Source organism: Phodopus roborovskii, unplaced genomic scaffold (genome assembly GCF_943737965.1).
Source record: "Phodopus roborovskii unplaced genomic scaffold, PHOROB, whole genome shotgun sequence".
Lineage (NCBI taxonomy): Eukaryota > Metazoa > Chordata > Mammalia > Rodentia > Cricetidae > Phodopus > Phodopus roborovskii.
Genome location: NW_026126423.1, coordinates 2,540,664 through 2,566,723, shown reverse-complemented (window position 1 = coordinate 2,566,723; position 26,060 = coordinate 2,540,664). Strand labels below are relative to the sequence as shown.

The window sequence follows — 26,060 nt, the reverse complement described above, 5'->3', positions numbered from 1 at the left end:
TCTGATTCGGGCAGAAAACAGCAGCAAACGACCTTACAGGTCTAATTTTTAAGAGGAGAAGAAGAGGAGGTCTGTGTTAGAGTGAGCTAGGATGAGGTGGTAAAGGAGATAGAGGATGAGGGAGAAGGGGACAAAGAAAAGGGGTCAGGGATGTTTGCCCAGGGGACAAAGGACCTCCTCTGGATAGAGAGGAGACAGACATGGCCCACAGGCAAATGGCAGTTTATAAAGAGGGAAGCCCTGTGGTAGGATGAGTTGGTTAATTTTGATTGGTCATGTTAGTTAAGGTGGCCAAAGGCAGCTTCTGATTGCCAGACTTCAGGGCTTCAATCGCTGGACCTCAGTAGTCAGCCTCAGGAGGCAGCAGTGGCCAAATTAGGGACTGGACCTTGGTGGCTGTCTTTGTGAGTGTAATATGAGCAGTTTCAGCAAGGCAGAGGGGATGCGGAGAGGGGCAAGGGCTGCCAGAGCCATGCTCGCCATGTTCTGGCCGGAGTCTTTTCACACTATTTAAAACAAACTCTTAAAAGTAAAGAAAGTGAAGGACTGAGCTCTGCCGGTGCAGAGAACCTCAACAGTAGTGGAGGAGGCATGCTTTACTTGACATTTGCAACTTTGTAGCAGGAAGTAATTTCATCCATTTAGATGAGTTTTATAAATAAGCTACAGAGTGGAAGGATTGTTTAACAAATACATGACGATATGGGAAAGTATGCTTCTAGAGACTTTTCAAGGTCTGCTTCACTTGCCTGTGGAGAAGGACAAGGGTGTGGCAGGCCAACTGTCACCTGTCCTATTTGTTAGATCTAAGGATTTTCTTTCATTTGAGGCCACGGTTCTATCTTAGAAATATTTGAAAATGGTTGCAAAAGATTCCTAAGTACTTCCTCACCTGCTCTGAAAAACCACAAAAACAGAAAGTATCCTCAAATTGTAGCAAGTAGAATTAATTTATCTCCCCCCAAATCAGAATAAGCCAGGCAGTGTTGGCAAACACCTTTAATCGCAGTTCTTGAGAGGCAAGGCAGATCTCTATGAATTTGAGACCAACCTGGTCTACAAGAACTAGTTCCAGGACAGCCTCCAAAAGCTACAATGGAAAACCCTGTCTCAAAAAAAAAAAAAAAAAAAAAAAAAAAATCAGAATATAGCTAAGAAAATTATTATGGTGGAGGCAAACTATATAATTATATTTTCCAAAGCTTTAAAATTGCACAGATTCAGTTCTAAATGTACTTACTGTTTCACATGAGGAAATCTTACTGCAACAATCATAACAGCACAGAAACACAGACGAGGCAGAAATAAGTGACTCGGGAAACGATAGGATGGAGATAGGGTGACTCACTCCTGGTGTCAACACTGGAAATTTACCTGTGCATTCCTGCTTTGTGGAGTCAGCCCATTAGCTAGGGCAGTCTAGAAGTGATAGGGCTCTGTGTGTTTCAAAGCATAACTCTCAAGGCATGGTGGGAAAGGAATTAAGATGTGACAGGCCAACAAGGGCTTATTTCAAGAGCAGCCAAAAACTCGATAAGAATGAAGATAAATATGTTGGGCTCAAAAACATGGCCAGAGATGGAAGAGGTAAGAGAGGATTGACTTAGCGTGGGTCCACCCTCTGGGTTCCAGGGAAGGAAAGAAGTGAATTTACTCATTTACTTCCAATGGTCTTTAATTTCTGTTGTGTCTGTGTACGCCATGTCTCCTTCCATCTAGATCTTGTTCCTCATCTTGAACCATCGTCTATGAAATTACAAGACATGGAGGATGAAGATAAGACAGTTGGATGTCAGGATTCAAAGCCACCCACAGGGATCAGTAACACAGCTCCTGCGCATCAAGGACCACAGGTAATATCGCCACTCAAAGGCAGGAAGCCAGCAGTTTCCCTGAGCACACTGCTATGTGTTTCCAAGCTGAGAGGATTGTTTCTCCTCACTCTTTCCCAGTCAATTAACAATTCTCCCAGAATTGCCAGGTGATACTCCTAAAATGCCAGCCACTCGGAAAGAGTGATGCAAAATTATTGTGAGTATGCAGCCAGCCTGAGTTGCCTAGAGAGACCCTGTCTCCAAAGAAAGGGGGAGGGGGAGGGAGAGAGAGAGAGGGAGACAGGAAGGGAGGAAGGAAATTTCTCCTCATGCTTAATTTCCATGACCATATACACCAAGGTAGATAGTAGCTAGCCCTACCCAATGTTGGCAAAATAGCCTATGAAATGCTGTGTTCCTGGCCTAAGCCCTAGAAGGATCACTTTGGTATATTAACCTGCTATCATCTTGAGTTGTGTCTTAACTATATCAATTTTGGGGCCTAGTATTGTACAATGTAACTTTATGCTTATGTGACTCAGGCATTTGAAACTCTAAAAATAGGGACTCATTGTTCAATGTTCTTCAATGATTCTTGTTGTAAGCACTGACTGACTTGTTGATAATCAAGTTGTGTGCGTCTTTATAAGCTATTATCCTAGATTTTAATAACGGCAATTTGATTTGCAATGTGATAAGCCAATCGCTAAGGGATGCATGGAAACGTGGTTTGAAAGACTTGAAAATTTTGTTTTGAGTGCAGGAGGCGAGAGCCGTGAACCTCAAAGGTGTAGAAGGGAATGAGCCAACAGAAGACAGCAACCTGCTGAACAGTGGTGAAAAAAAGCCCCAGGAATCGACAACAGAATCCAGTTGCTTGCAGAGTCTGAGACGAACTCTGGCTTGCCCTCCACATGGCTCGTTGGGGAAAGTGATAACAAATGGTGTGTATATGGCAGGGGTGAACTCAGAAAAAGGTCATCGGAGATGAAGTCACAGTGAGAGTTTCCAAAACCAGATGGTTAAAAGGACAAGAAGAAATGTACTTCTTTCTTAAATCAGAACTACTAGGTGGGACAGCTGCCGATGGTTGAGGCTCTGACCAACACAGTTATGGGGTAGGGATGCGGGGTGAGGGTTCGTGAAAAACGCCACCATCTCAGACTGAGGCTTGGAAGGTGTCTGCAGTCACCATGTTTGAGCCAGTACACTTTTGAGTCAAAAAAGCAGGGATTAAAGAACACACACACACACACACACACATTTTCACAGAATCATGGTAAGGCTGCAATGAGAACATTGTAAATATCTGGTTACCAGAGAAGCATTATGTAAATGCCAATGTCATTACACAAAACCGGTGTGACTAATACTGAGCAAACAGTGATTATTTTGTGCTTCTAATCAAATCCTGTCATTTCACAAGTAAGAATCTTGGTTTGCAATTCAACCATTTCTTTGTAGACTTTGAGAGTTTTGGGGAGGGAGGAGGATCTATGAACTGTTTGGGATACTGCTTCTGTTGAGATATATTTGCCTTTTAGTTTACGAAGGTAACCTAAAATATGTTAGAAATTTGATGAATGTATACGTGTTCATAGTCAGTGGTACAATTTTTGTTCACAAAGGAAGAGGGAGGAAAAGAGTGTGTGTGTGCTCTGTGCATGCATGCACTTTCATGCGTGTTAACTGTGTAATACCACAAGAAAGGACGGGTTGAAAATTTTCCATAAAAGCAAATTCTAAGACAATTTTGGAAACTATTGAGAAATGAAAACATGATTATAGTATATCTATGTATTGTTCTCTGAAAACCAAGGCTAAATTCTCAATTACCATTTCCCTTGACCTTGATGTGTGTACGTGTGTGTGTGTGTGTGTGTGTGTGTGTGTGTGTGTGTGTGTATTACTTTGCAACCAAGGCTGTCTGTGTAGCTCAGGACTCATGATCCTCCTGCTTCAGCTGCTTCAGTGCTGGGTTTGCAGACCCACACCACCCACCCAGCCTCAACACCCACCCAGCCTGAGCTAAGTTTTTGGACCTGTACTTTCGAAGGGTGCTCTCACAGAGATTTTTTTTTTTTTTTATCATTTTCATGCAAGACCATGAAAACAAACATAATATGTTATACTTTAGAGAGTGTATGTTTTTACTGGAAAAGTAAGATTCTGAACCAGTGTGGGGAAAAAAAATGTTAAACTGTTTGGAACACAGAAAACTAGGTCTCAAAATATAACTAGCTGAAGAGGCTGCCCATAATTTGATACCTCTTCTCTCCTTTATATAATTTTTTAAACTTTTGCCACTGAGAATATGACACATATCTAGTCTTAAAATTGTAATAAAAACAGATACGGATTGCCTGAGGAATATGTAAACATGAATGATGTGATTCGAGAACTCATTTATTTGTTTATCCTTTCTAACATTTTCTGGCGCTGTATGTGCATGTATGTATATTCCCATGTGTGCATGTGTGTGGAGGCCGGAGATTGATGTTGGGTCTTGCTCCTTCGCTCTCCACTCTCCATATTGAGATTGGTGCCTCACTCCTTGCATGATCTGGCTCCCAGGACTCTGACTAGGGAGAGTCCTAACTGGGGCAGCAAGGGAATGAAAAGGAAAGCTGGGATCAGGTAGGATGGGCTCTCTGATGGAGAAGCTGCAGGACCTGGGGCATTCAGCATGTTTATTATGTCTAGCTGAACACGAAAGAGGGCTTATTACACTCAGATAAACAAGGGGTCAGGGTTATTACATACAGCTGAACAGACACACACACACACACACACACACACACACACACACACACACACACTGGTTCACGTAGTGTAACTAGCCAGCTTGCTCTGGGATTCCATCTGTACCCCGAGCCCTGGTATTACAGGTTGATTGTCATGTTGACATCAGCGCTCCCTACTAGGGATCCGAACTCTCCTTCTCACTCACCTGGCAAGCAGTTTTATCACTGAGCTCTCTCTCCAGCCTAAGAACTCATTTCAAAAATGGGAATTGTTCAGAAACATTCCTGGGAAGTGAGGGTTCCTAGTAAGCCTGTGCAAACTGTTCTCCGGTATTTCTGCTTCTGAGGTTGATAGATTGTTCTGTAGCCACTCCTGCATCGTTTAACATATACTAACACTTCTTGGGAAGTAATTATTACATGAAAGGTATGTTTTTCCAAAGTCATAAATGACAAATAAGTTATTGACTGATTTAAACCTGATTTAGAGACACTTTATAAATGTACACATAAATGACATTTACAAATGTATTTTAGGTTGGGAATGAAAAGAGAGTTAGAGATTTTTTTTAAGTGACCTTAGCATGGAAAGATGAAAACTCTTAGCTCTATTTGTGGAATTACTGAAAAGTTCAGTTTATGCTTTAATAAAGTCAGTCTTAACAGCTGGCAAGGCACGCCTTCTATTCTGCCTGTAACATCTGGAAATCTAAACCTGTATATTCCACTAAAAAATACTGAAGGTGCCAGAGATATTTTATTGCAATAATAGCTTACATCTCTGAAAATATTTTTGGAGGTTTTAGAAAAAGAGGCATTAGCTTTGTTTGATGGGTTTATTACTTATTACTTCTCTCATTTTGTGATAACACAGCAATGGATCACGTCCCCCTTTTTTTAAGAGTGATAATTCCAAGCAAACATTGACTATAAAAGAAGTGATGGTTAATGTTTAATTCAAGGCAGAATTACCTGCTGGTGTATCACTGGAGTGCAAATATCCTCAAGTTTCTACTCAGAGGGCAAAGATGGTGATTGTTCTCTGTAATATGAATTGTCGCTTGTTGCAAGATGGTGTTTCCTTCTGGCATTGTGAAGGGAACCGGGGCTGAGAATGGGCCATAGGTGTACCCAAAGGTGCTGTCCCCTGGTTCTCAAACTGGCTGGTAATCACCTAGTTGTTTACATCATCGTGTCCTTTATAACTTATTGTTATAAACATTTGCATATTGATTCACTGTGTATTTAAAAATAATTTCACAATGCAAAAAAGTTTGCATATAATAATTAGTTTTCCTGGTCGAGTTTCAATTTTTGTGTTTTTTTTTTTTTGTTTTGTTTTGTTTTGTTTTTATAGGTACCATGGTTGTTCTTCTGTGGGCTGTGGTTTGGTCAGTTACAGGCCCTGAGTGTCTTCCTGGAGGAAATCTGTTTGGAATCATAATCCTATTCTACTGCGCTGTCACGGGAGGTAAACTTTTTGGACTCATTAAGTTGCCAACATTGCCTCCTCTGCCTCCTCTTCTTGGTAAGTGCTCAATGCTTCCTGACTTCCTCAAAAGAAATGATAGCTTTATAAATACTCTGGGAAGCTTTGGGAAATAAAATAATAAAATATTTCAGTATTTTCAGTCTTGGAGATAAAAGCCAAATTTTAATTTAAAAAAGTTATTAGTGTTTGTGTGTGTGTGTGTGTGTGTGAAAGAGTATGTGTGAGTGTGTCAGTATGTATGAGTGTGTGTGTGCGTGTGCGTGTGTGTGTGAGAGTGTGTGAGAGAGTATGTGTGAGTGTGTCAGTATGTATGAGTGTGTATGTGTGTGCATGCGTGCGTGTGTGAGAGAGTATGTGTGAGTGTGTCAGTATGTATGAGTGTGTGTGTGTGTGTGAGAGAGAGTATGTGTGAGTGTGTCAGTATGTATGAGTGTGTGTGTGCGTGTGCGTGTGTGTGTGAGAGTGTGTGAGAGAGTATGTGTGAGTGTGTCAGTATGTATGAGTGTGTATGTGTGTGCATGCGTGCGTGTGTGAGAGTGTGTGAGAGAGTATGTGTGAGTGTGTCAGTATGTATGAGTGTGTATGTACGTGCGTGCGTGTATGTGTGAGAGAGTATGTGTGAGTGTGTCAGTATGTATGAGTGTGTGTGTGCGTGTGTGTGAGAGAGTGTGTCAGTATGTATGAGTGTGTATGTGTGTGTGTGCGTGTGCGTGTGTGTGTGTACACATACGTATGCTATGAGCAGCAGCTCTATGGAGTCAGTTCTGTCCTTCCATCTTTATGTGGGTTCTGGGGATCAAACTCCGGTCTCCAGACTTCCAAGGCCAGCACATTACCAGCTAAGCCATCTTCTCTGCCTCCAGTCCTTGAAGGACTTTTGTGATCCAGCTTCTAGTTGTGTTGATTTTTTAAATTAAGTAATATAAATTTACAATTAAATAGTTTACATGTAAAAAGAAGAGCAATGCGTACTCAGAATGTGCCATTTCCTGATTGTGCTCTACGTCCTCTTATCTAAGCTCTTGAGGCTATGGCTGTGCCATTTAATCATGTGCCTAAGCCCATTTTTTCTGAACTCCATAAACAGTAACTTCACATGCGTACACTAAAATCAGCTATACTCGAAGTGTCTATGATGCAGAAATCAATAAATGCTACAAGGTGGGGCTTGTTAATTTGTTTTGTTTTGCTTGTGTTGGTTTTTTTTTGTTTTGTTTTTTTGTTTTTTTGTTTTTTTGTTTTTTTTTTTTTGAGTCAGAGTTTTTCTGTGTCACCTTGGCTGGCCTTGAACTCACAGAGATGCACCTGCCTCTGCCTCCCAAGTGCTGGGATTAAAGGCATACACTTCTACTGTCCAGTGGGGACTTGATAATTGTAAGTCACTCAAGTCATTAACAGAGTGACATTTTGATGTGTAATTTTGTTAAATTCTTATTTTACCATCAAGGTTAGTAAAAATGTCAACCACAACCCATGGCAGTACCCTGTCTGCTAGGTAGTGTGGATGGCTTCTTTGCTGAGACAGTTATGTGTAACTTTCTGTTTCACTTTGAGGTTGATCAAATTTCTGTTGAATTTCGCCCATTTTTGGTTATAAGTACAGGAATCTGGCAAGTTGAAATTAAGGCAGTCTGAGAATTCAGTGGGACTGAGATGATTTGGGGTGTGACACACACTATGACTTTTTTGGGTTTTTGGTTTTTTTTTGTTTGTTTTTTTGTTTTGTTTTGTTTTTTGTTTTCTGAGATAGGGTTTCTCTTTGGAGCCCTGCCTGTCCTGGAACTCAGAGATCCACCTGCCTCTGCCTCCTGAGTGTTAGGATTAAAGGCATGCGCCACCATGCCTGGCTACTGTGAGTTTTCATTCCTCATTGATGTTCTAGTTTTAGCTTCATGTGTGTGTGTGTGACAGAGAGAGAGAGAGAGAGAGAGAGAGAGAGAGAGAGACTCAACATTATTCCTTCTACAAACCAGGTGGTCCAAATACTCCTGGTGTGGACAACACAGGTTGGACTTGATGGGTTTAAGAATCAACATAAATAAACATAATAAACACAAATAAACAAGTATTGCAGGCCTCTTTCTGGTGTTCTAGAACGACCAGAACAATAGCATTCAGAACTCAGAGCCTTTTTTTCTAGACTGAATGTCAGTGGTGAGAAATGACAGTTCTGTGTTAAACAGTGTCTGTAGTAAGTCAGTTTGCCTCTATTTTTATACAGCGTCCTAACTTTAGTAAATGTGTTAATCACTGTGAAGTGTGGGCTCATTCGGACACAGTGAATGAGCAGAGAGCAGGCGTGGAGGGCACAGACCTCAGGGCCTTTGCTAGAGAGGTCAGTTCCTTCATATGTCCTACTGACCTTAATGTAAGCCCTTACAGGGGCTCACAATTCCATTACAGAATCCTCTTACAAGGTTCAGTTATGCATGGTTATCTGCAGCTCCTATGATGTGAAATGCCTTATACCTTCAAAGTATCCACTTTGTGTCCCAGGAACATTACATGTGCCAGGCCCTTCCACCCCACCCCACCCCCACCCCACCCCCCACCCCGCCACCTCCCACCCCTGCCCTGGGCCTCCTATTTGTAGCGGGATTAATAAAATCCCAGAGCTTGACACTGGGATTCAAGCTGAAGAAGAGAGAAGGAAAGCAGCCACGCCAGTAGCTCTCACCTCTACCCAGGCTGAAGCAATCCTGCCTGAACGTGGCTAGAGAGCAAAAAGCCCCAGACTGAGTATCTGCTCCTATCTTATATACCTCGTGTGCTGGGATTAAAGATGTGTGATCCCAAGTGCCGAGATCACCTTTGTGCGAGCTGTGTCTCTTTTAAACTGAATCAACTTCATGTAGCTCAGTGTGGCCTTGAACTAACAGAGATCCATCTGCTTGTCTCTCGAGTCCTGGAATTAAAGGTGTGTGCCACCGCTGCCTGGCTCTATGGCCATGCCTTCTGTACCCTCAGGCAAGCTTTAATAAATCACAAATAATATATCACCACACCTATTCCCCTGTCTTTTCTCAGTCTCCTACAGGTGGGGTTGTTAGTGTTGTTCCTCTGAAGGCAGACATCTTGTTGCTGTATTGTTGTTCCTAGCATTTGTCTACAGAAATAAGAGTTCATAGTGTTTTGTCTACAGCTGATTCCATGTTCATCTTCTTGTATGAAATAATGAAAGCATCCAAGAAATGGTAAACAGTAAATAAAGAAAAAGGCATTGTCTGGCATGGCAGGGCAGTGTCCGGTTACCATAGTTGTCTTCCAAACCTTTACAAAGGGTGTTACGTGTATCTTACTAAATTGTCTCCTGTGAAGGTAAAATACAATCCACGTAAGTACTTATTGATAGCTCCGGTAACCTGACATTGCAAAGAATTTCAGGAGCTGTTTGCATTCAGGGATAACTGAACTGACGTTGAATTAAAGCATCTTATTTAGGATTTGATCATTATTCCTTTTAATCACTACACTTTGTGTGTCCCTTCTATACCCAATTATTCAGACAATATTTATTCTAATCAGTAGTACACATGATGTATTTCTCTGACCCTTTTATTTATTCTATTTTTTAAATTATGAGTTTAACTTCATTTCATCCAAAGACTAATCGTAAGGAAAAACTATACTGTAGTCCCTGTCACATGTAAAGTGTTAAAAACAATATTTTCCCTGTTTGAAAACTTAACTAATCCTGTTTGACTGATCCATTCAAGGCATGCTGCTTGCTGGGTTTCTCTTGAGAAATGTCCCCATCGTCAGTGATAACGTCCAGATCCAACACAAGTGGTCTTCTTCTTTAAGAAGCATAGCACTTTCTGTCATTTTGGTGCGTGCTGGCCTCGGTCTGGACCCAAAGGTATGGAGTATGAATTTCTAATGATTGAATAGTAAGTATGTTCTTCTGATATTACAAGTATTTATAATTATTAGCCTTCAGGAAGTGAATGAATAATGCACATGCCAATCTCAGGAAGAGGGAGGAGTTTCTTCCAGGCAGGGACACTCCCACCCTGGGACTCATAGGAGCCCAGATGTTTCCATACTATGTTTTGAAGGAACAAGTGTTACTGTCGTGGGAAAAGTACACATATGTCATAGTGAGAGGTAATGATTATGGGGAAATAGCATGTCGAGCCCAATACCTGTGCGTAGGAAATGCTTTTTACCAATATACCTTTGAATGTGCGAATGAGTGTTCTTTGGGGACAAACACCTTCATCTGGCCTCTTTCTGGGATTGTAGGCCACAAGTCAAATAGATAGTGAGCTGGTATATAGGTTGTAAACACAGACTCTGAAGTCACCTGCATGACTGAAAACCTGGCCCCAACACTCACCAATGTCATGAACTGAGGCCACCGACTTTAACTTGTGCCTTCTTACATGGTGACATCTATAAAAAAGGACCAGTAGTTGCCCATCGCAGGCTGAGGACTGGGTATGCTGCCTCCCAAACATGTCGAATGTAGAGATACCTGCTGAATAAAACTAGCTGAAAAACCACGATGACCAAGCATGGCGTGAGAAAGTGCTGGGGGTCACATGGTCCACTCCTATTTTTCAGGCGCTGAAGAAACTGAAGGGTGTGTGTGTGCGACTGGCCATGGGTCCCTGCATCGTGGAGGCGTGTGCTTCTGCCCTCCTTTCTCACTTCCTGATGGGCCTGCCTTGGCAGTGGGGGTTCATACTGGGGTAATGACTCTTTTTCTTTCCACGTGAAAATATCGAGGGCCATTTGGAACTTAAGAAAATAACATTTTCTTAAGAGGACCGTAACAGATCATGAACACTCCAGAATCGTCTAAATAGTCTAGCTTTAAGTTACAGTTTGCGTCCCTGTAGTTGTTAACTTCGCAGTGGCTGCAACAATATAAATGACTGAAGAAGTTCTGATTTTGTCTTTTGGCCTATGCCCAATAGGCAAACCCACCCCACAGCCTCCGTGAGCAATTTGAACCACCGCGTCCCTTCTGGCAGCAGACATCGTGACTCGGTGGTTCGCCTATATTCTTTCTGCTGTCATGTTTTCATGTCCAGAGGGTGAGAGCCACGAGACATGCACATGTTAAAAGCATACAGCAAGCACTTAGTGTTTACATATGGACAAGGAGAAAGTCTTACCTGTCAGGAGTAGGACACTAACTAGGTTCCAGCTCTAGCTTTGTGATTTCCGCTTATCCAGTCTCTCCGTGCCTCGAGGTCCTTACTTGTACCAATTTCTCAGTGTGATGGTGGTGATGAAATGAGTTCATACGTGTGAGGTACTCAAAGAGGGTGTTCAGGGCGTACTATGTGAAAGGGTTTGCGGCTTTACACCTGTTGCTATTATTAGCTCACTGCTCCCGACCTCATAACTTTCTCCTTCAGACTTGTCTTATGTCACATTTCAAGATTTAGCTGAAGCCCTGTTGCAATTGAGAATGCCCATGGTAATTTAAAACCTTAAAACATGACTGATGTTATTTTTTAAAAAGCACCTATTATGGCCTAACGCCATTACTGACCCAATATTTCTCATGATACATGTATTTTGGGCAACCTAGGTCATTGCAAACAGATTGCCCATGGATATATTTCAAAAAGTAGTGTTTTATAGAACTTTCTGTATACATGCTTCTGGACTGTTTGAGAGACTACAGTGCTCCAAAGTCTAACCTTTAAAGGTATAGAGAAGAGGAGGCATTGTTATGAGTTCCGAGGTCATCCTAGCAAGCAGCTTACTTAGACCACAGTGTCTGATACCTGTCTGCTTAGTTTTGTCCTAGGTGCTGTATCTCCAGCTGTCGTGGTGCCTTCAATGCTCCTTTTGCAAGAAGGAGGCTTCGGTGTTGAAAAAGGGGTCCCCACTTTACTCATGGCTGCTGGCAGCTTTGATGACATTTTGGCCATCACTGGCTTCAACACGTGCTTGGGTGTGGCCTTTTCCACAGGTAATCTCACATGCTGGTCTCTTGTGCTACACAGGTGGAGTTAACGCGCTTAACCTAGGGCATGACTGCTTAAGGCAATGCCTGAGAGGAAGGTGCTGGGTCCTTCCCCAGAGCCATAACAAAACGGAAGGTGCCGTCTCTCTCTCTCTTTGGCCTTGTAGATGAGTAGGGAGAGGAGATGCAGGGTAATGAGGCTTATAGAGGAGTCATGTCTTTCAGGAGAGGTCTAGGAAAGTTTAAGTGTAGAAACCACACAAAGGTGAGGAGGTTTTGCAATAGGCGCCTAAGCATAGCACTTCAGGAGGGAGAAGCAGAGCGATTCTAAAATGGAGCACTTCCTATTCTAACATGGAGCACTTCCTATTCTAACATGGAGCACTTCCTGTCCTCCCCTCTTCAGCCTTTAGTCAGGCCCTTGTAAGTCCACAAGGTTTTACAATGCTACTTTCTTGTTCTGTAGCTAACAATGTTCCCTGCTTCCCTGGAAAGATGTGGTGATAAGTGTCTTTAGTTTAGCTCTACTATACAACTCTAGGTGGACTTATATTCCCACTGTTTCCTTTGTGTGGACCTTTAGAGCAACAGTTCTCCGCCATAGCTATACAGTAGCATTGCCCAGGGAGCTTTAATTTTCTTTCTTTCTTTCTTTCTTCCTTCCTTCCTTCCTTTCTTTCTTTCTTTCTTTTTTTTCCTTAACATGTAGACATTATCTTAGGCCAATTAAAAAAGACACCCTTGGGAATGGAAGCCAGTGTAGCCATGACTAGGAACCATGGCTTCCAAGCAACAGAGTTTGCCTTAGGGTCACAGAGCAAATAAGAACCAAAGGCAGACAGGAATTCTTAGAGGAATGTTTTCAGCTTTCCATAGCTCAAGAATCTTCCCAGCTGGCTGTTGTCTCGCCTCTGCCAGCCCCTCACAGAGGTTTTGAATTAGAACCTGAACGACAGAATCTTTAGGTAGGGGCCCAAGGATTTCTGTGTGTTTGTTTGAAACAATCTTTTGTCATACTGGAAACTGTATTAGTTATATTCTAGAATACATTCTTTCTTCCCCTTTTTTAATAGTTTTGTTTTGCTTTGCTTTTTATTTTAAGAAAGCCTTTCCCTGTGTAGCCCTGGGTGTTCTGGGCTCGGTACACCAGGCTGGCGTCGAACTCAGAGATCCTCCTGCTTCTGCCTCCAGAGTGCTGGGGTAAAGGTGTGCACCACCACACCTAGAAACCTTTGAGTAGATATTTAAAGTCACCCATCGTAGAAATGTGGAGAGTATAAGGCTGCAGTGATGGCTCAACAGTTAAGAGCACTGTGTCTCCCAGAAGACCAATTAAGATCCCCCAGTACCCACATGGCAGTTCACATCGTCTTTAACTCCAGGGCCAGGAGATATGAGGCCCTCTCCTGGCCTCTTTGGGCATTGCATGCATGTGGTACACAGCCATCCATCCAGGCAAAACAGCCATGCGCATAACATAAATTTTAACAATGTGAAGCATGGGAAATGTCTGTAAGAACTCCCCTATGCTTGGTCATGTGATCTAGCTTGATGATGTTAGACTAAAGCTTGTGTACTTGTGGATTTAGAGTCCTGGCTAAAGCTTTTCCTTCTCCATGTTTTTCAGGCTCCACAGTTTTCAACATCTTCAGGGGCATTTTGGAAGTGGTAATTGGCGTGGCTACTGGATCTTTTCTTGGTTTTTTTATTCAGTACTTTCCAAGCAGTGACCAGGTAAAAGAAGCAATCTGAGAAAACCGTGCTGTAAATCGTCAATGGAAGAAACTTCTATAACACCTTCCTAAAAGCTGGATGTGCAGGACATAGTTAAGGAAATGGCCCCTTTTTTTAAATTTCTGATTGACCTATTGGTGTTGTGCATGAACCTGAGGAGAGCCACACACATAAGGTTCTAATGCTGCTCTGGAACTTTCCTATGTATAATTATATTATGCACATTTATATAATCAATGTAACTATATAACATATTTATATATAATACATAATATATGTCTTACATTGCGTACATTTCAAATTTCATTAGTGATTAGTTACAAAATAACAGGATGTGTTCTTTTTCAGGAAGTGTGTAGAATTCAACTAAATCAAGACTTACAGTGGATTTTTACACTCAGTTTAGTATCAAAATACTTCAAACAGATAAGACTTCCAACATCTCATTGTAGTATAGTAAAACATCTCTCTTCAAGATCAACTTTCTTAGTGAGAAGCAAAAGCTTATTTCTCTCTACTCTCCTAATTCTTCTAACATCAAAAAAAAAAAAGCACATGGAAATGTTATCTTTATAAAATTTACATTATTTTGAAATTCCTGGACATTAGTAATCGCATTGGAAACTTAACTAAAGCAAGTGTTGTATGCAGAACATTCTTTTTTTCCATCTAAATCCTAGGTATAACATAATCAATTCTTAAAAATTAGTTATTTGAAACAATCGATCTGATCCATGTTTTTCTCCTCCAGGGCAACCTTGCATGGAAGCGAGCCTTCCTGATCCTGGGCTTTGCTGTGTTAGCTGTGTTCAGCAGTGTTTATTTTGGCTTCCCGGGGTCAGGAGGACTGTGTACATTGGTCATGGCTTTCCTTTCAGGCATGAGATGGAGTGACAAGAAGGTGAACTTCATTGTAATTTCATCTGCTCATGACTCTTTTTGATAAAAAGTCTTTTCAACTCTTTCTTAATGTTGTATTAACAAACATTTTCATCATAAGAGCCATTTTCTATACAAATACAAATGTATACCCACTGTCCAAATGCATATACCATTTGCTCATACATACTAATCATTCTATGACTTAATATCTTTACTTAAAATATACTATGATCATGATCCATCTTTATTCCTTTATAAATGCAGGGCATCATACTAGATGGCTGGACCATATTTAATATGACCAGTTCCTTCTTTCCTTCCTTCCTATCATCTCCCTTTCTTCCTTTCTTCTTCCCTTTTTATTTATTTATTTATTTATTTATTTATTTATTTATTTATTTTTGGTTTTTCAACACAGAGTTTCTCTTTGTGTTGCCCTGGATGTTATAGTAATATTTTGTGAGACAATCAGGTTCTATCTTGGGGTATTTTACTAACCTGATAGGTGAAACATGTGCCCTGTTCTGATCTAATTTGTTTCTCCATACATGAATCAGTCGCCATTTCATAGAACGACTAAGTGGTACAAAACAGCCTTATTTGAGTTATATTTGCATACTTTCCTTAACTATGTAACACCAGTCAACCTAAAATTACTAGTCTTTATTTTATTTATTTATTTATTTATTCATTTATTCATTCATTTATTAGACAGAGGGAAGTATATCATATTCTGAACTCAATTTTACTGAGTAATTAAGTTCTTGAACTCCCGATCTTTCTATCTCACAGAGCTTGGAGTTAATCTGTTTGGCTTGATTATCTACATTTGGCTAGGTTGACTGCCTGGCCACAAAGCTCCTGGGATCCATCAGTGCCTCTGATTTATTACTTACAGATCTCAAATCCCTATCCCAAATCAAATAATTCAATTTTTTTGGCAATTATAGCTGTACATTATAAAGTTTTCTTTGCTTCTCTTTTAGTCAGAAGTAGAAAAGATAATTGCAGTCGCCTGGGACATTTTCCAGCCCCTTCTGTTTGGCTTGATTGGAGCAGAAGTATCTATTGCATCCCTCAGACCAGATACTGTTGGTAAGAATTTCTCAATGGTCCTTATGCTAAAACTCTATCTTTAAGTCCAAATTTGGAATATCTTCAGTAGATATTTGTTTACAATTGTCACAATTATGTAAAGAATTAGTTATGATCTGTCTTTAGAGAAGTTAGCTAAAGAATAATGCTTGTTACTCTGAGTGAAAACTCAGGCCCACCGCACCCCCAACATAAAGATATTCATCTAGCCTCATCCTGACCAAGAGCTAAAATTTTAAAGGTACTAGTTAATTCTTCAGTGTGTTCTCATGGCTTGGAAGTGATTGTTATTCGTTCTTTCTTCTGTGTTCTACATTCAGGCAGCGTCATGTTACGATCTTCTCCGTTAACAGCACTGCACTTTCAATTAGCTAATTTGTAAATAATCATTCCCTCTCCTTCCACCCCAATATTCTTCCACCCATACCAGGAATCCTGTTCCTTGCTACCCCCACTGAATTGTAAATATTTCCCCTTATTCTTACTCGTCTCTTAAAAACACGAGTGTACAGATAGATGTAGTACTGCGTGTTGAGTGTAAACACAGGCACACCCACGACCAAGGCGCCCATGTGGACATTCAGGATGCAGAGCTCACTTCCCACTCTGTCGGAGCAGACAGGGTGCTGTGCTGCATGTCTTGGCCTGAAATCTCTACATGGATACATGTATCCTGGTATCCGAAGAGTTCAGAGGAAAGCACTGGATGCCCTGGAACCACAGTTACAGATAGTTGTGAGCCATCACACGTGTGCTGGGAACGGAACCTGGGCTCTGCAAGAGTAACAGCTATTCTTAACCACTAAGCCATCTATCCGTCCTCGCCTCGAGTCATTTAATACAGTCATGTTAAAGCAGTGGTCCTCAACCTTCCCACTGATGCAACCTTCAGTATAGTGCCTCATGCTGTGGTGACCCCAACCACAAAATTAATTTCATTGCTACTTTATAACTGTAATTTTGCTACTGTTTCAAATTGTAGTGTCAATATATGATAGGCGGGGTGTCTGATATTTGACCCCTGTGAAGAAAGGGTCGTTTGACCCCCAACAGAGTGTTGACATAAATGCTGAGAACCACTGTATTAAATAAACACATGGAAGAAACTGTGGATCTTGCTGTAAAGTGTAAGGCGTTGTTTCCACCCCAGTGCATAAGGTACTGACAGTGGCTTGATGGATCTCAAAATATGAGGAAGGCAGACGCATCAACATCTAATTAAAATTTCCTTTGTAAGAATCCAAATGTTTGATTAATCCTGGTTTTATAAAGGAAAGATTTCAAACAATGGTATGACCGATCTTATTGATTTGTCAGTTATGTGTAACTATTTTTGTATTTAATGTTTTGACATTGTTCCTATTGATAGTATTTTGAAATGTAAGTTTCCCAACATCTCATTTTTTTCTAAAACCTGAATATTTCTTTCAGGTCTTTGTGTTGCAACCCTCAGCACTGCTGTATTGATACGAATTTTGACTACTTTCCTGATGGTGTGTTTTGCTGGTTTTAACATAAAGGAAAAGGTCTTTATTTCTTTTGCCTGGCTTCCAAAGGCCACGGTCCAGGTAAGCAATGCTTATAGAAAGGCCTATCATTTTAACTCTTACTTCTGTATGACACCTTAAAAACTGAGTAAGACTTACCCAAGTTGGTAGATGTAAATAGTTCATAAGTGATAGAAATAAGTGAGTGAACACGTGGTTGAAAAGTTGGGTTTGCGAAGATTTTACACTAATCTATTCTAAAAGTTTCATTTGTGATGCCCCATTTAAATTTCTTTGGGTCACCAAGGTGAAAGTTAAAAATCCAAAACCTCCATACAGACTAGAAAGCAGCCATGGCCAGAGAAGAGGATTTGAGCTTTAATTATTTAAAGCACCAAGTCACCTAAAAAGAACTACTTTAACTCCTCTTATCTCAGATCTCTCAAGAAGGGAAAGAGGGAGGGGAGGGGAGGGAGGGAGGGAGGGAGGGAGGGAGGGAGACAGGGAGGGAGGGAGGCTAGTAGGAAAGAGGGAGTGAGCATGGCTCATCTAATGTTTGGAAATCTTTCAGAAGTCATATATATGATTGATGATAAATTACACTCATCCAGATCTTTATACATAATGAAAGAAAGAGTAATTAAAAAGGAATTAAGATTTTTTGTTTGTTTTGTTTTCTGAGACAGGGTTTCTCTGTAGCCCTGGCAGTCCTAAAACTCTCCCTGTAGACCAGGCTGGCCTCGAAATCAGAGATCTGTCTGCTTCTGCCTCCTGAGTGCTGGGATTAAAGGTGTGCACCATCACACCCAGCCTGAAAAGCAATTTAGAAATGCTTAACAGTGGTTTCCCTTCACCCATGGTTATCACTCAGGGCCTTTGTGAATTCTGGTGGCCGTGGCCTAAAAATATTAAATGGGAAAAATGACAGAAATAAACACGTTTCAAATGCATGCCATTTTGAGTACCACTGTTAAATGTTGCTTGCTATACCTTGCTTTGACTGCCATGGGACATGAGTGTGCCTTTGTCCACCATATCTACCTTGTAGACGCTGCTTATCATTTCATAGATGTTTTAACTGTCAAATTGACTGTTGGAGCATCCAAGTGCCAAAGGGCAAGAGTTGTGATTATAGCAATTTGCACATGCAAAGAGGAGTCATGAGGTCCTTTCCTTAAGGGTAACAGGCAAAAATTCTTAATAAGGTTAAAAACAAAGTATATTGAAAATTTGATGCTATCCATGATCTACTGGGGACCTTGTAACTATCACTCATTGTTAGAGGGATGTGGCACATATTATAACTGTTCTTAATAATAAAAACTCGGAGTCAAGTACCAGGGGGTAAAAGCTGAAGGATCACAGAGCAAACACCCACTGGAGTTCTTACCTGTAGCAATGCTCAGACCAAAGGTGTGATCCTGTCCTCAGACTGCATCCTCAGACTGACTGCTCCTCAGACTGCAATGAGCTCCTGTCTCCTCCTGCCTTATATTCCTCTCTCTGCCTCCTGTCTCCACCTCCTTAGTGCTGGGATTAAAAGCCTATGACTCCCAAGTACTGGGATTAGAAGGTGAGCTGCCTGGCTCTTTTCTCTTTTAGACTGGATCAACTTCATGTAGCCCAGGGTGGCCTTGAACTGTTGCCCGAGTGCTGGGGTTAAAGGTGTGTGTCACCACTGCCTGGCCTCTACCCCTAACTAGTGTGGCTAGTTCTGCACTCTGATCTCCAGCCAAGCTTTATTTGTTAGGTCATACACAAAACATTGCCCCAGGAGAAGACTTTTGTATTGATTTCCTAAATGAGTAGTTGATAGTGACTATTCACAGCTAGCTGAACCTCATGGCAGTAGCTCGGTCACTTAAACCAAAAGGTGTACATTCAAATACATAAGTGATAAAGAAATTAATACAGGTAACCATTTGACTTTGTTGAGCATTTGTTTATTAGGATATCTCAAAATGCTAATTAAATTAGAATTGTATAAGTTATAATTTCTTAGAAATAGTGTAGCTCTATATGATTGTACTATCTATTTTCAAACTAATTATATTACATAACTTAAGCATCTTATAGACAGTTTTGTAGTTCTTGGAGTAAGCAGACTTTTACCTTCATGCAATGAAAATCAGGTATGTTAATTTAAGGGGATTGTGAGAATGCATGCATGCTGTGATTACATTCTAGGCCTATATGGCTGTGGGCTGGGGTTCTAGTCATTCGAGAGATTTTTTTTTTTTAAATCAGGCTGCCCAAGGCATCTAAAACATCGAGGCAAAGAAGAGCTGTGTAGAACAAGAGATGGGGTAATTTGTCTGACACAGTAACTCCAGTTTCCACACTACTAGTAACATTAGTAGGTCAATATCAAAATAATGATGTCATCTTTTCTTTTTTTTTAATGTTAAATTGAAGGTGGATACTCTTTTACCATGAAAACTGTTTTTAAAATAAGGATAAATTATATATATATATATATGTATATACATATATATATATATAATATGTTGGGTACAGTATGTCTTGTGGAGGCAGTCACTCCTGAATATCCTCCAGGAATGAGTTTAAAGACTCTCTATGGATACCAAGTCTGCAGACACTCAAGATATTATATAAAAGCTTATTGTCTGCATATAACTTAAGCATATCTCCTATTCGATTTCAATAATCTCTTAATTACTGGTCATACAATGTAAGTAGTTCTTGTATTATGTAGAGAGGAAGGATGATGAAAAAGTCTGCACATATTCAAACAGATGCAAATTTCTGAGCTGTGGTTAGTTGGATTTACAGATAAAGAATAGCTATAGAACGAATGCATTATCATGTATGGAATTTCAGTTTTTCTTCTGTTGTCACTACATAAAAATCAAGGAGGCTTATGTGTGTATGTATACAATTATATATGTATACAAATATATATGTATAGAAATATATATGTATTTCTTAATACTTTATGATCTGTTATAAGAAATATATGTATATATAAAGATATTTTTAAAATATCATATATTTTAAATCACAGTTTGGCATGAACACATACCCTAAAACATATATATACATATATACAAAACGGAAGAAATAGAACTGGAAAAAATGCATATTGCAATGCAACAAGTGGTCTTTGTCAAAAATTTATAAAATGTTCAATTACTTATTAAACATGATAAACCGTAATAACAAAGAGCCTAACAAGTACCAAAGGAAGTGAATGAGCTAGACTTTCTTTTTATTTTCTTTCCAGAAGTCTGGTATGGACATTCCAGAGCTAACAGGGTGGCTACCACTCTCAACATGCGCCTCTTACTCATAGGTTCAGCCTGCGCTGCCTTTTCTTCCAGTGGGAAAGGGGCGGGTACATGTGTTCATTCTGTTTTGGGTAACAATCCATGTCAGTGTCTCATCTCCACCAACCACTCAGTGGACAGAGCACAGATACAGTTACCCTAGTTACTGAAGAGACAAGAAACACGAGAGCTCTGTTTTATCACCAATGTGACCAGCAGAGAGAGGGGCATTCAGACACCTACGGGCACCTAGATTCTGTCACTATGTGACTGATACACATTTTCTCTTTATTCTATTATATTAGAAGCAAGCATTGCTCTTCACTTGGGATAAGGAATTAGCCAGATGGATTAATGTACCTTTCCCTGTGTGAACTAATAACAACTGCATTTTGCCCTAAGAGAAAATAAGAATTTTTCATAATACATTCCAACAGATACATATAAACATTTCACCAACTGAATATCTAATAATTTAACATCTCTACCACTCTCATGTTTCATACTGTTTAAGAATTAGTGTACGCTCCAGAGAAAATATATGCTGATTCAAAATACCACCCACTTCTAATAAATGTAATCGCCCCTTTAAGCTTTTTATTTATTAAAGTGATGTGAACAGGTACCAGATTTTTTGCCAAAAGACCAAGACATGATAAGTGTTTTCTTTATTAATACAAATTCTTAGTTAAAATATAAAACAACAGTAGCTTCCATCTTTTGTAAGGAAAATTTATCATGTACAACAATATTTGATTAATACTGTGGGTCTGTTTTCCCCTAATACTTTGAAATGCACAGACTGATAGTATATGACCCATGTGTACCTATCGCATAAGAAAGTGTTACTCTCCATGGAAGGGCAGGGAGACTTTGTAGATAATCAAACCAACCTTAATACACTTTGAAAGAAGACTAATTTGGATTAGTTGAGCAAAAGGAAAATCTTGTCTTATGCTTCTAACCTTATGCTAAAACTTTCATAGGCTGCCATTGGGTCTGTAGCTCTGGATACAGCGCGATCCCATGGAGAGAAGCAGTTAGAAGAATATGGAATGGATGTGTTGACGGTGGCATTTTTGGCCATCCTCATCACAGCACCAATCGGAAGCCTACTGATTGGTTTGCTGGGTCCCAGACTTCTTCAGAAATTTGAACATCAAAATGAAGAGGAAGTTCAAGGAGCATCTTCTGCACACGTTCAGAGGTAAGGAAAGGAAAATGCTGAGTGCTGTTTCCAGAAGCTAACTGTATCAGGATGGAAATGGAAATACATGGTGTTGAGGTTCTAAATGTATTAGAACCAAACAACGTGCAGTGAAGAAACAAAGGAAAAGACCAAGATCCACACCCTGCCGTTCCCCAGAGCTTGCACTCAGTTACCATTAGCTGTCAATTTCATGCCGAGAATCAATTTTAGTTTCTCTTCCTTTCTTACTTTTCTTACACCAAACTGCAGTCAGCAGTTTCTGGCCTCACTGCCCTGCTGCTCTGCTCTGCCCCCAGCCCGTTTGCCTTTCAGTGAAGTGTTGAAGCTGATTGGTCTTGCTGACATTTTAAAGCAAATGAAGAACCTTCACTGATACTTGGCTCTTACCTTTTCAGATGTCAACAGAAAAGAGGGACAGAGTGTTAGGAGTAGGTTTTCCCTGCAGGCTTGGACCCACAGCTGCACCAGCCTCAAATAACACACAGAGACTCTGTATTTGATATAATGCTGTTGTCCAGTTACTAGTTTCTTATCAGCTAGCTCTGTCTTAATTATTAACCCATTTCTATTAATCTAAGTACTGCCACGTGGTCTTATCTTACCGGAGAGAGGGCTGGCATTCTGCTCTCTCCATCTTCCATATCGGATCTCCTACTACTACTTCCGGAATCCTCTTTGTCCTGCCTATCCTCCTTTCCTATTGGCCAACAGTGCTTTATTCATTAACCAATGCGAGAAGCATATTTACAGAATGACATCTCCCATCAACAGAGAGAGGAGTAGGGAGGGAGAGAGGAGAAAGAAAGAAAGAAAGAAAGAAAGAAAGAAAGAAAGACAGGGAAAGAGGGAGGAAGGGAAGAAGGGAGAGCAGGAGGGAGGGAGGGAGATCTAGGACGATGGGAAAGGGGAGGGAAGTCACACATAGTAGCTTACATCTGTAATCCCAGCACTCTAGAAACTCAGGAAGACTTCTGTGAGTTCAAGTCCCACCTGAGCTACATTCTGAGTTCTAGGCCAGCTAGGGATATTCTCAAAAAAAAAAAAAAAAAAAAAAAAAAAAAATGCAAACTCAAAGCAGAAATCTTTATCACCTGGCTGCCTGTCCAGCTGCCAATACTCAATTTAGTCTTCCTTCCTCAATAAAGGTGTCTTGATGCAATCTTTTTTGTTTGTTTCCTATGGATGACATCGCCTGGCTCCTCCAGGTCTCCAGTAGACAGCATTAATTTTCAATTCTTTGCCAGCCCCATGTAGTAATTGAGGCACTACACACAGCTTTAATGAGGAAAAGCTAAAACGTACTTAACATAGAATATTGCTTCTTTCTCTTGAAACTGGCTGGTTGATTAATGCTGACACGGGCTCTCTGCTCATGGAACACCTCTGATGCTAGTGTCTATCCATCATGCAGCTCTGCCGTACCACAGTTCAGGACAGAAGTTAGGATAGATCTGCACCACTTGTCCTTGCAAGGCCCAGGAAGCAGGAAGAAAGATGGAAACTGTGTTATTTATATTCTTTTGAGACAAGGTCTCAAGCCAGCCTGCATATACATAGAGATCATATCTCAAAAAAAGCTTATACAGACTAGGGAGATAGGCCCATCACTAAAGTGTTTGCTTTGCACCAATAGAAACACCTCAACACTGGTTAAAAAAAAAAAAAAAAAAAAAAAAAAGCTGGATGTAGTAGTGTAGGACTTTAACTCCAGTGCTGGTGGGAGGTGGGAGTTGGAGTGTGGGCAGAGAAAAGTGACTCCCAGGGGCAACCAGTCTAGCCAATCAGTGAGCACCAGCTTTAATGAGCTGGTCTGTTTTGAAAACTCAGTAGAGAATAATAGAGCAAAATACTCAACATTGACCTCCATTGTCCACCAACCATGCAGAGCACATACACGTGCGCGCACACACACAAACACACATACACACACGCACACAGCAAAACCTTTACAAGAACCCTTGGAAAATGATACCTTCTTTCTCAAGAAGTTATAACATTATAACATGCCAGAAGAGAAAGAATGAGGGCAAGTCCTACCTGCATAGACCACAATTTATCCCATATTCCAACAGACCATCTTTGACCTTTGTATATCACCCATTAATTATTCCATGTCATTCTAGTCGCCTGTTGCTTAGTGGGTAACCATGTTCAAATACAGTTTTAGGTTTCATGGTGTTGTACACTTACCTCGGGTGTTTCTTTTTTCACCCTTCATACCTAAGGTAATTATTTTCAGCTAGAATTCAAGGTGCATTTTAATATTGCAGTATACATGACATTCGTGGTGAGTGAGTGAATTGTGAGTGTTCTCACCCCATCCTGTGAACTGTAAAGGAGGGCCATGCATGGTAGCTCACATCTTTAACATCAGCACTGTCTGCTCTTCTCTTACAGACTACTGTTACACCCTGGGACAGGTAGATTCACAACTCTGGTTCTCCTGGGACATGTAGATTCAAAACTCTGGTTCTAACTGGTTCACTTAGATGTCAAAAAAAAATTATTCTGTGGCATAGTGTTTTGTATTTTCTGAGTGCTGTGCTCACAGTGTAGACTGTATTTATACCAAAGGTTGGATGTGTGGTAAAGGTTGAAGCAAACATCATTGTTAGGTGTGTTTTGATGATCACCATAATGTCCATCTGTTTCAGACTCTGAAACTACCCCTTGTCAACAAATAGTTATTTCTGGGAGATTAGCTCCAGAGCCCACTCAGATACTGAGATCAATGGATGCAAAAGTTCTTTATATAGCATACTATATTTACATGTAACATGTACATGTCCTCCTATTTGCTATATTTTCATATGACATGCACATGTCCTCCTGTGGGCACCCTTTGTTTATATTTGAATAGATTTCCTGCATATTTAACTATTTCTTTGTGCCGGGAATAAACATGACAGCCAATTGTAGAGGTCAGAAAAGACTCTCTACCACAAAGTGGAATCTGGGCATGGAATTCAGGCCACTAGAACCATTGCTTTTGAGCCTTGGTTAGAGGAGAGCAGGCAGCATGGAATTCAATAGTGCAAAACTGCTTAGCTCACTCCAGGAACCTTCAAAGGCTCATGCCCTCCAGGACCCACTTCTTATAGCTTCTCCCACCTAAGCAGAGCTACAGCCTGAGGACCAGCCCTTAGGATATGGGTCTTTTGGGGACATTTTCAATCCAAGCCATAACAGATCTTCACGATGAACTTAGAAAGGGATGGGACCAGTATGGTGTGACCTTGTTGGAGGAAGTATGTCCCTGTGGGGGTGGACTTTTGAGGCCTCCTTTGCTCAAGCTATGCTCAGTACTACACACAGTTGCTTCTGATGCCTGAGGATCAAGATAAAGCACTCGCCACCAGCCATGGTGATAATAGACTGAACCTCTGAACTGTAAGCCAGCCCCAATTAAATGTTTTCCTTTACCAGAGTTGCTGTGGCCATGGTGTCTCTTCACAGCAATAGAAACCCTGACTAACACAGCCAGCAAGGAGGTAAAAGTGCTTGCTCCCAAGCCTGACAACCTGAGTTTGATCCTGAATCCAATAGGTAGAAGACAAGAACCAGTTCCATCGAGTTGTCCCCTGAATCCCACATACCACACTGTAGGATGAGCACATGCACACACAATAAGTAATAAACAAACAGACAAATAAGCTGTTTTGTGTTGGGAAAAAGATAGAAAATGCAGTTGTCCATCTAAGTAGTCTGGACTTTTTACAATAATAGTTGCTTTCATCTATTTTAGGAAGCCTGGGGATTCCATTACAGAAGCTTGATGGACCAAGTTTACCATCCCAACCCAAAGGTTTTGGCTCACCTTCAACCAGAGCAACTCTATTTCTCTTTGTTTCAGATGAAAAAATTCCCCTATGAAATTTCATATGATACACTTCTTCTTATAATATTAAAAGCTTTTCATATAAAAAAAGCAATGATTTTTTTAAAAAAAAATTAGAACTTTACTATAGTTTTATGAACAATCATCCAATGCAGGAGTTTTCTTTTTTTTTTTTTTTTTTTCTATTTTTATATCTATGTGGAATGAAAGCAAAAGTAAAACTGTTTAAGGAAACAAGGGGGACTGATGGGGGAGGGGCCGAGAGTAGGGAAAGTAATAGGGGTGGGGCACATGAAAATTTCTTAACTTAAAATTTAAAAAAATTCTTGAACTGTAAGAAAAACAGAGAACATGAAGAGGATGAGAAAAGTAGGAGATGATGGGATTTAAAATAAGAGACACACTGTTTCTTAGGTGAGAACAAAACATGGCTATGGAAACTTTCCTAATTTAATTAGTATAATTCAAACCAGAAGCCAAGGGATATTTTTTCTGGGAGAACAAGAACAGTTAATAGGATCTATCTAAATTACACTTGCTGAGCAATTCCT

The 26,060-nt window shown here is 40.5% G+C and overlaps 1 protein-coding gene across 1 annotated transcript; it reads left to right on the top strand.

Annotated features, from left to right (window-relative positions):
- The first annotated feature begins 1,723 nt into the window (after window positions 1-1,723).
- Window positions 1,724-25,530, top strand: LOC127222982 (sodium/hydrogen exchanger 9B2). The gene is made up of 12 exons (XM_051185456.1): window positions 1,724-1,853; window positions 2,578-2,758; window positions 5,916-6,086; window positions 9,767-9,909; window positions 10,617-10,744; window positions 11,807-11,982; window positions 13,604-13,710; window positions 14,462-14,611; window positions 15,579-15,687; window positions 17,119-17,255; window positions 21,448-21,668; window positions 25,417-25,530. Exons 1-12 carry the CDS (start codon window positions 1,749-1,751, stop codon window positions 25,445-25,447), a joined length of 1,659 nt encoding a protein of 552 aa, XP_051041413.1. The 5' UTR covers window positions 1,724-1,748; the 3' UTR covers window positions 25,448-25,530.
- The last annotated feature ends 530 nt before the right edge of the window (window positions 25,531-26,060 follow it).

What these genes read in the sequence shown, in the direction of transcription:
- LOC127222982 (XM_051185456.1), top strand. Translation starts at nt 1,749, where the DNA reads ATGAAATTACAAGACATGGAGGATGAAGATAAGACAGTTGGATGTCAG. An exon ending in TCCTCTGCCTCCTCTTCTTG is followed by an intron (nt 6,087 to 9,766) that starts GTAAGTGCTCAA and finishes GATCCATTCAAG; the next exon opens with GCATGCTGCTTGCTGGGTTT. An exon ending in TCTTCTGCACACGTTCAGAG is followed by an intron (nt 21,669 to 25,416) that starts GTAAGGAAAGGA and finishes CATCTATTTTAG; the next exon opens with GAAGCCTGGGGATTCCATTA.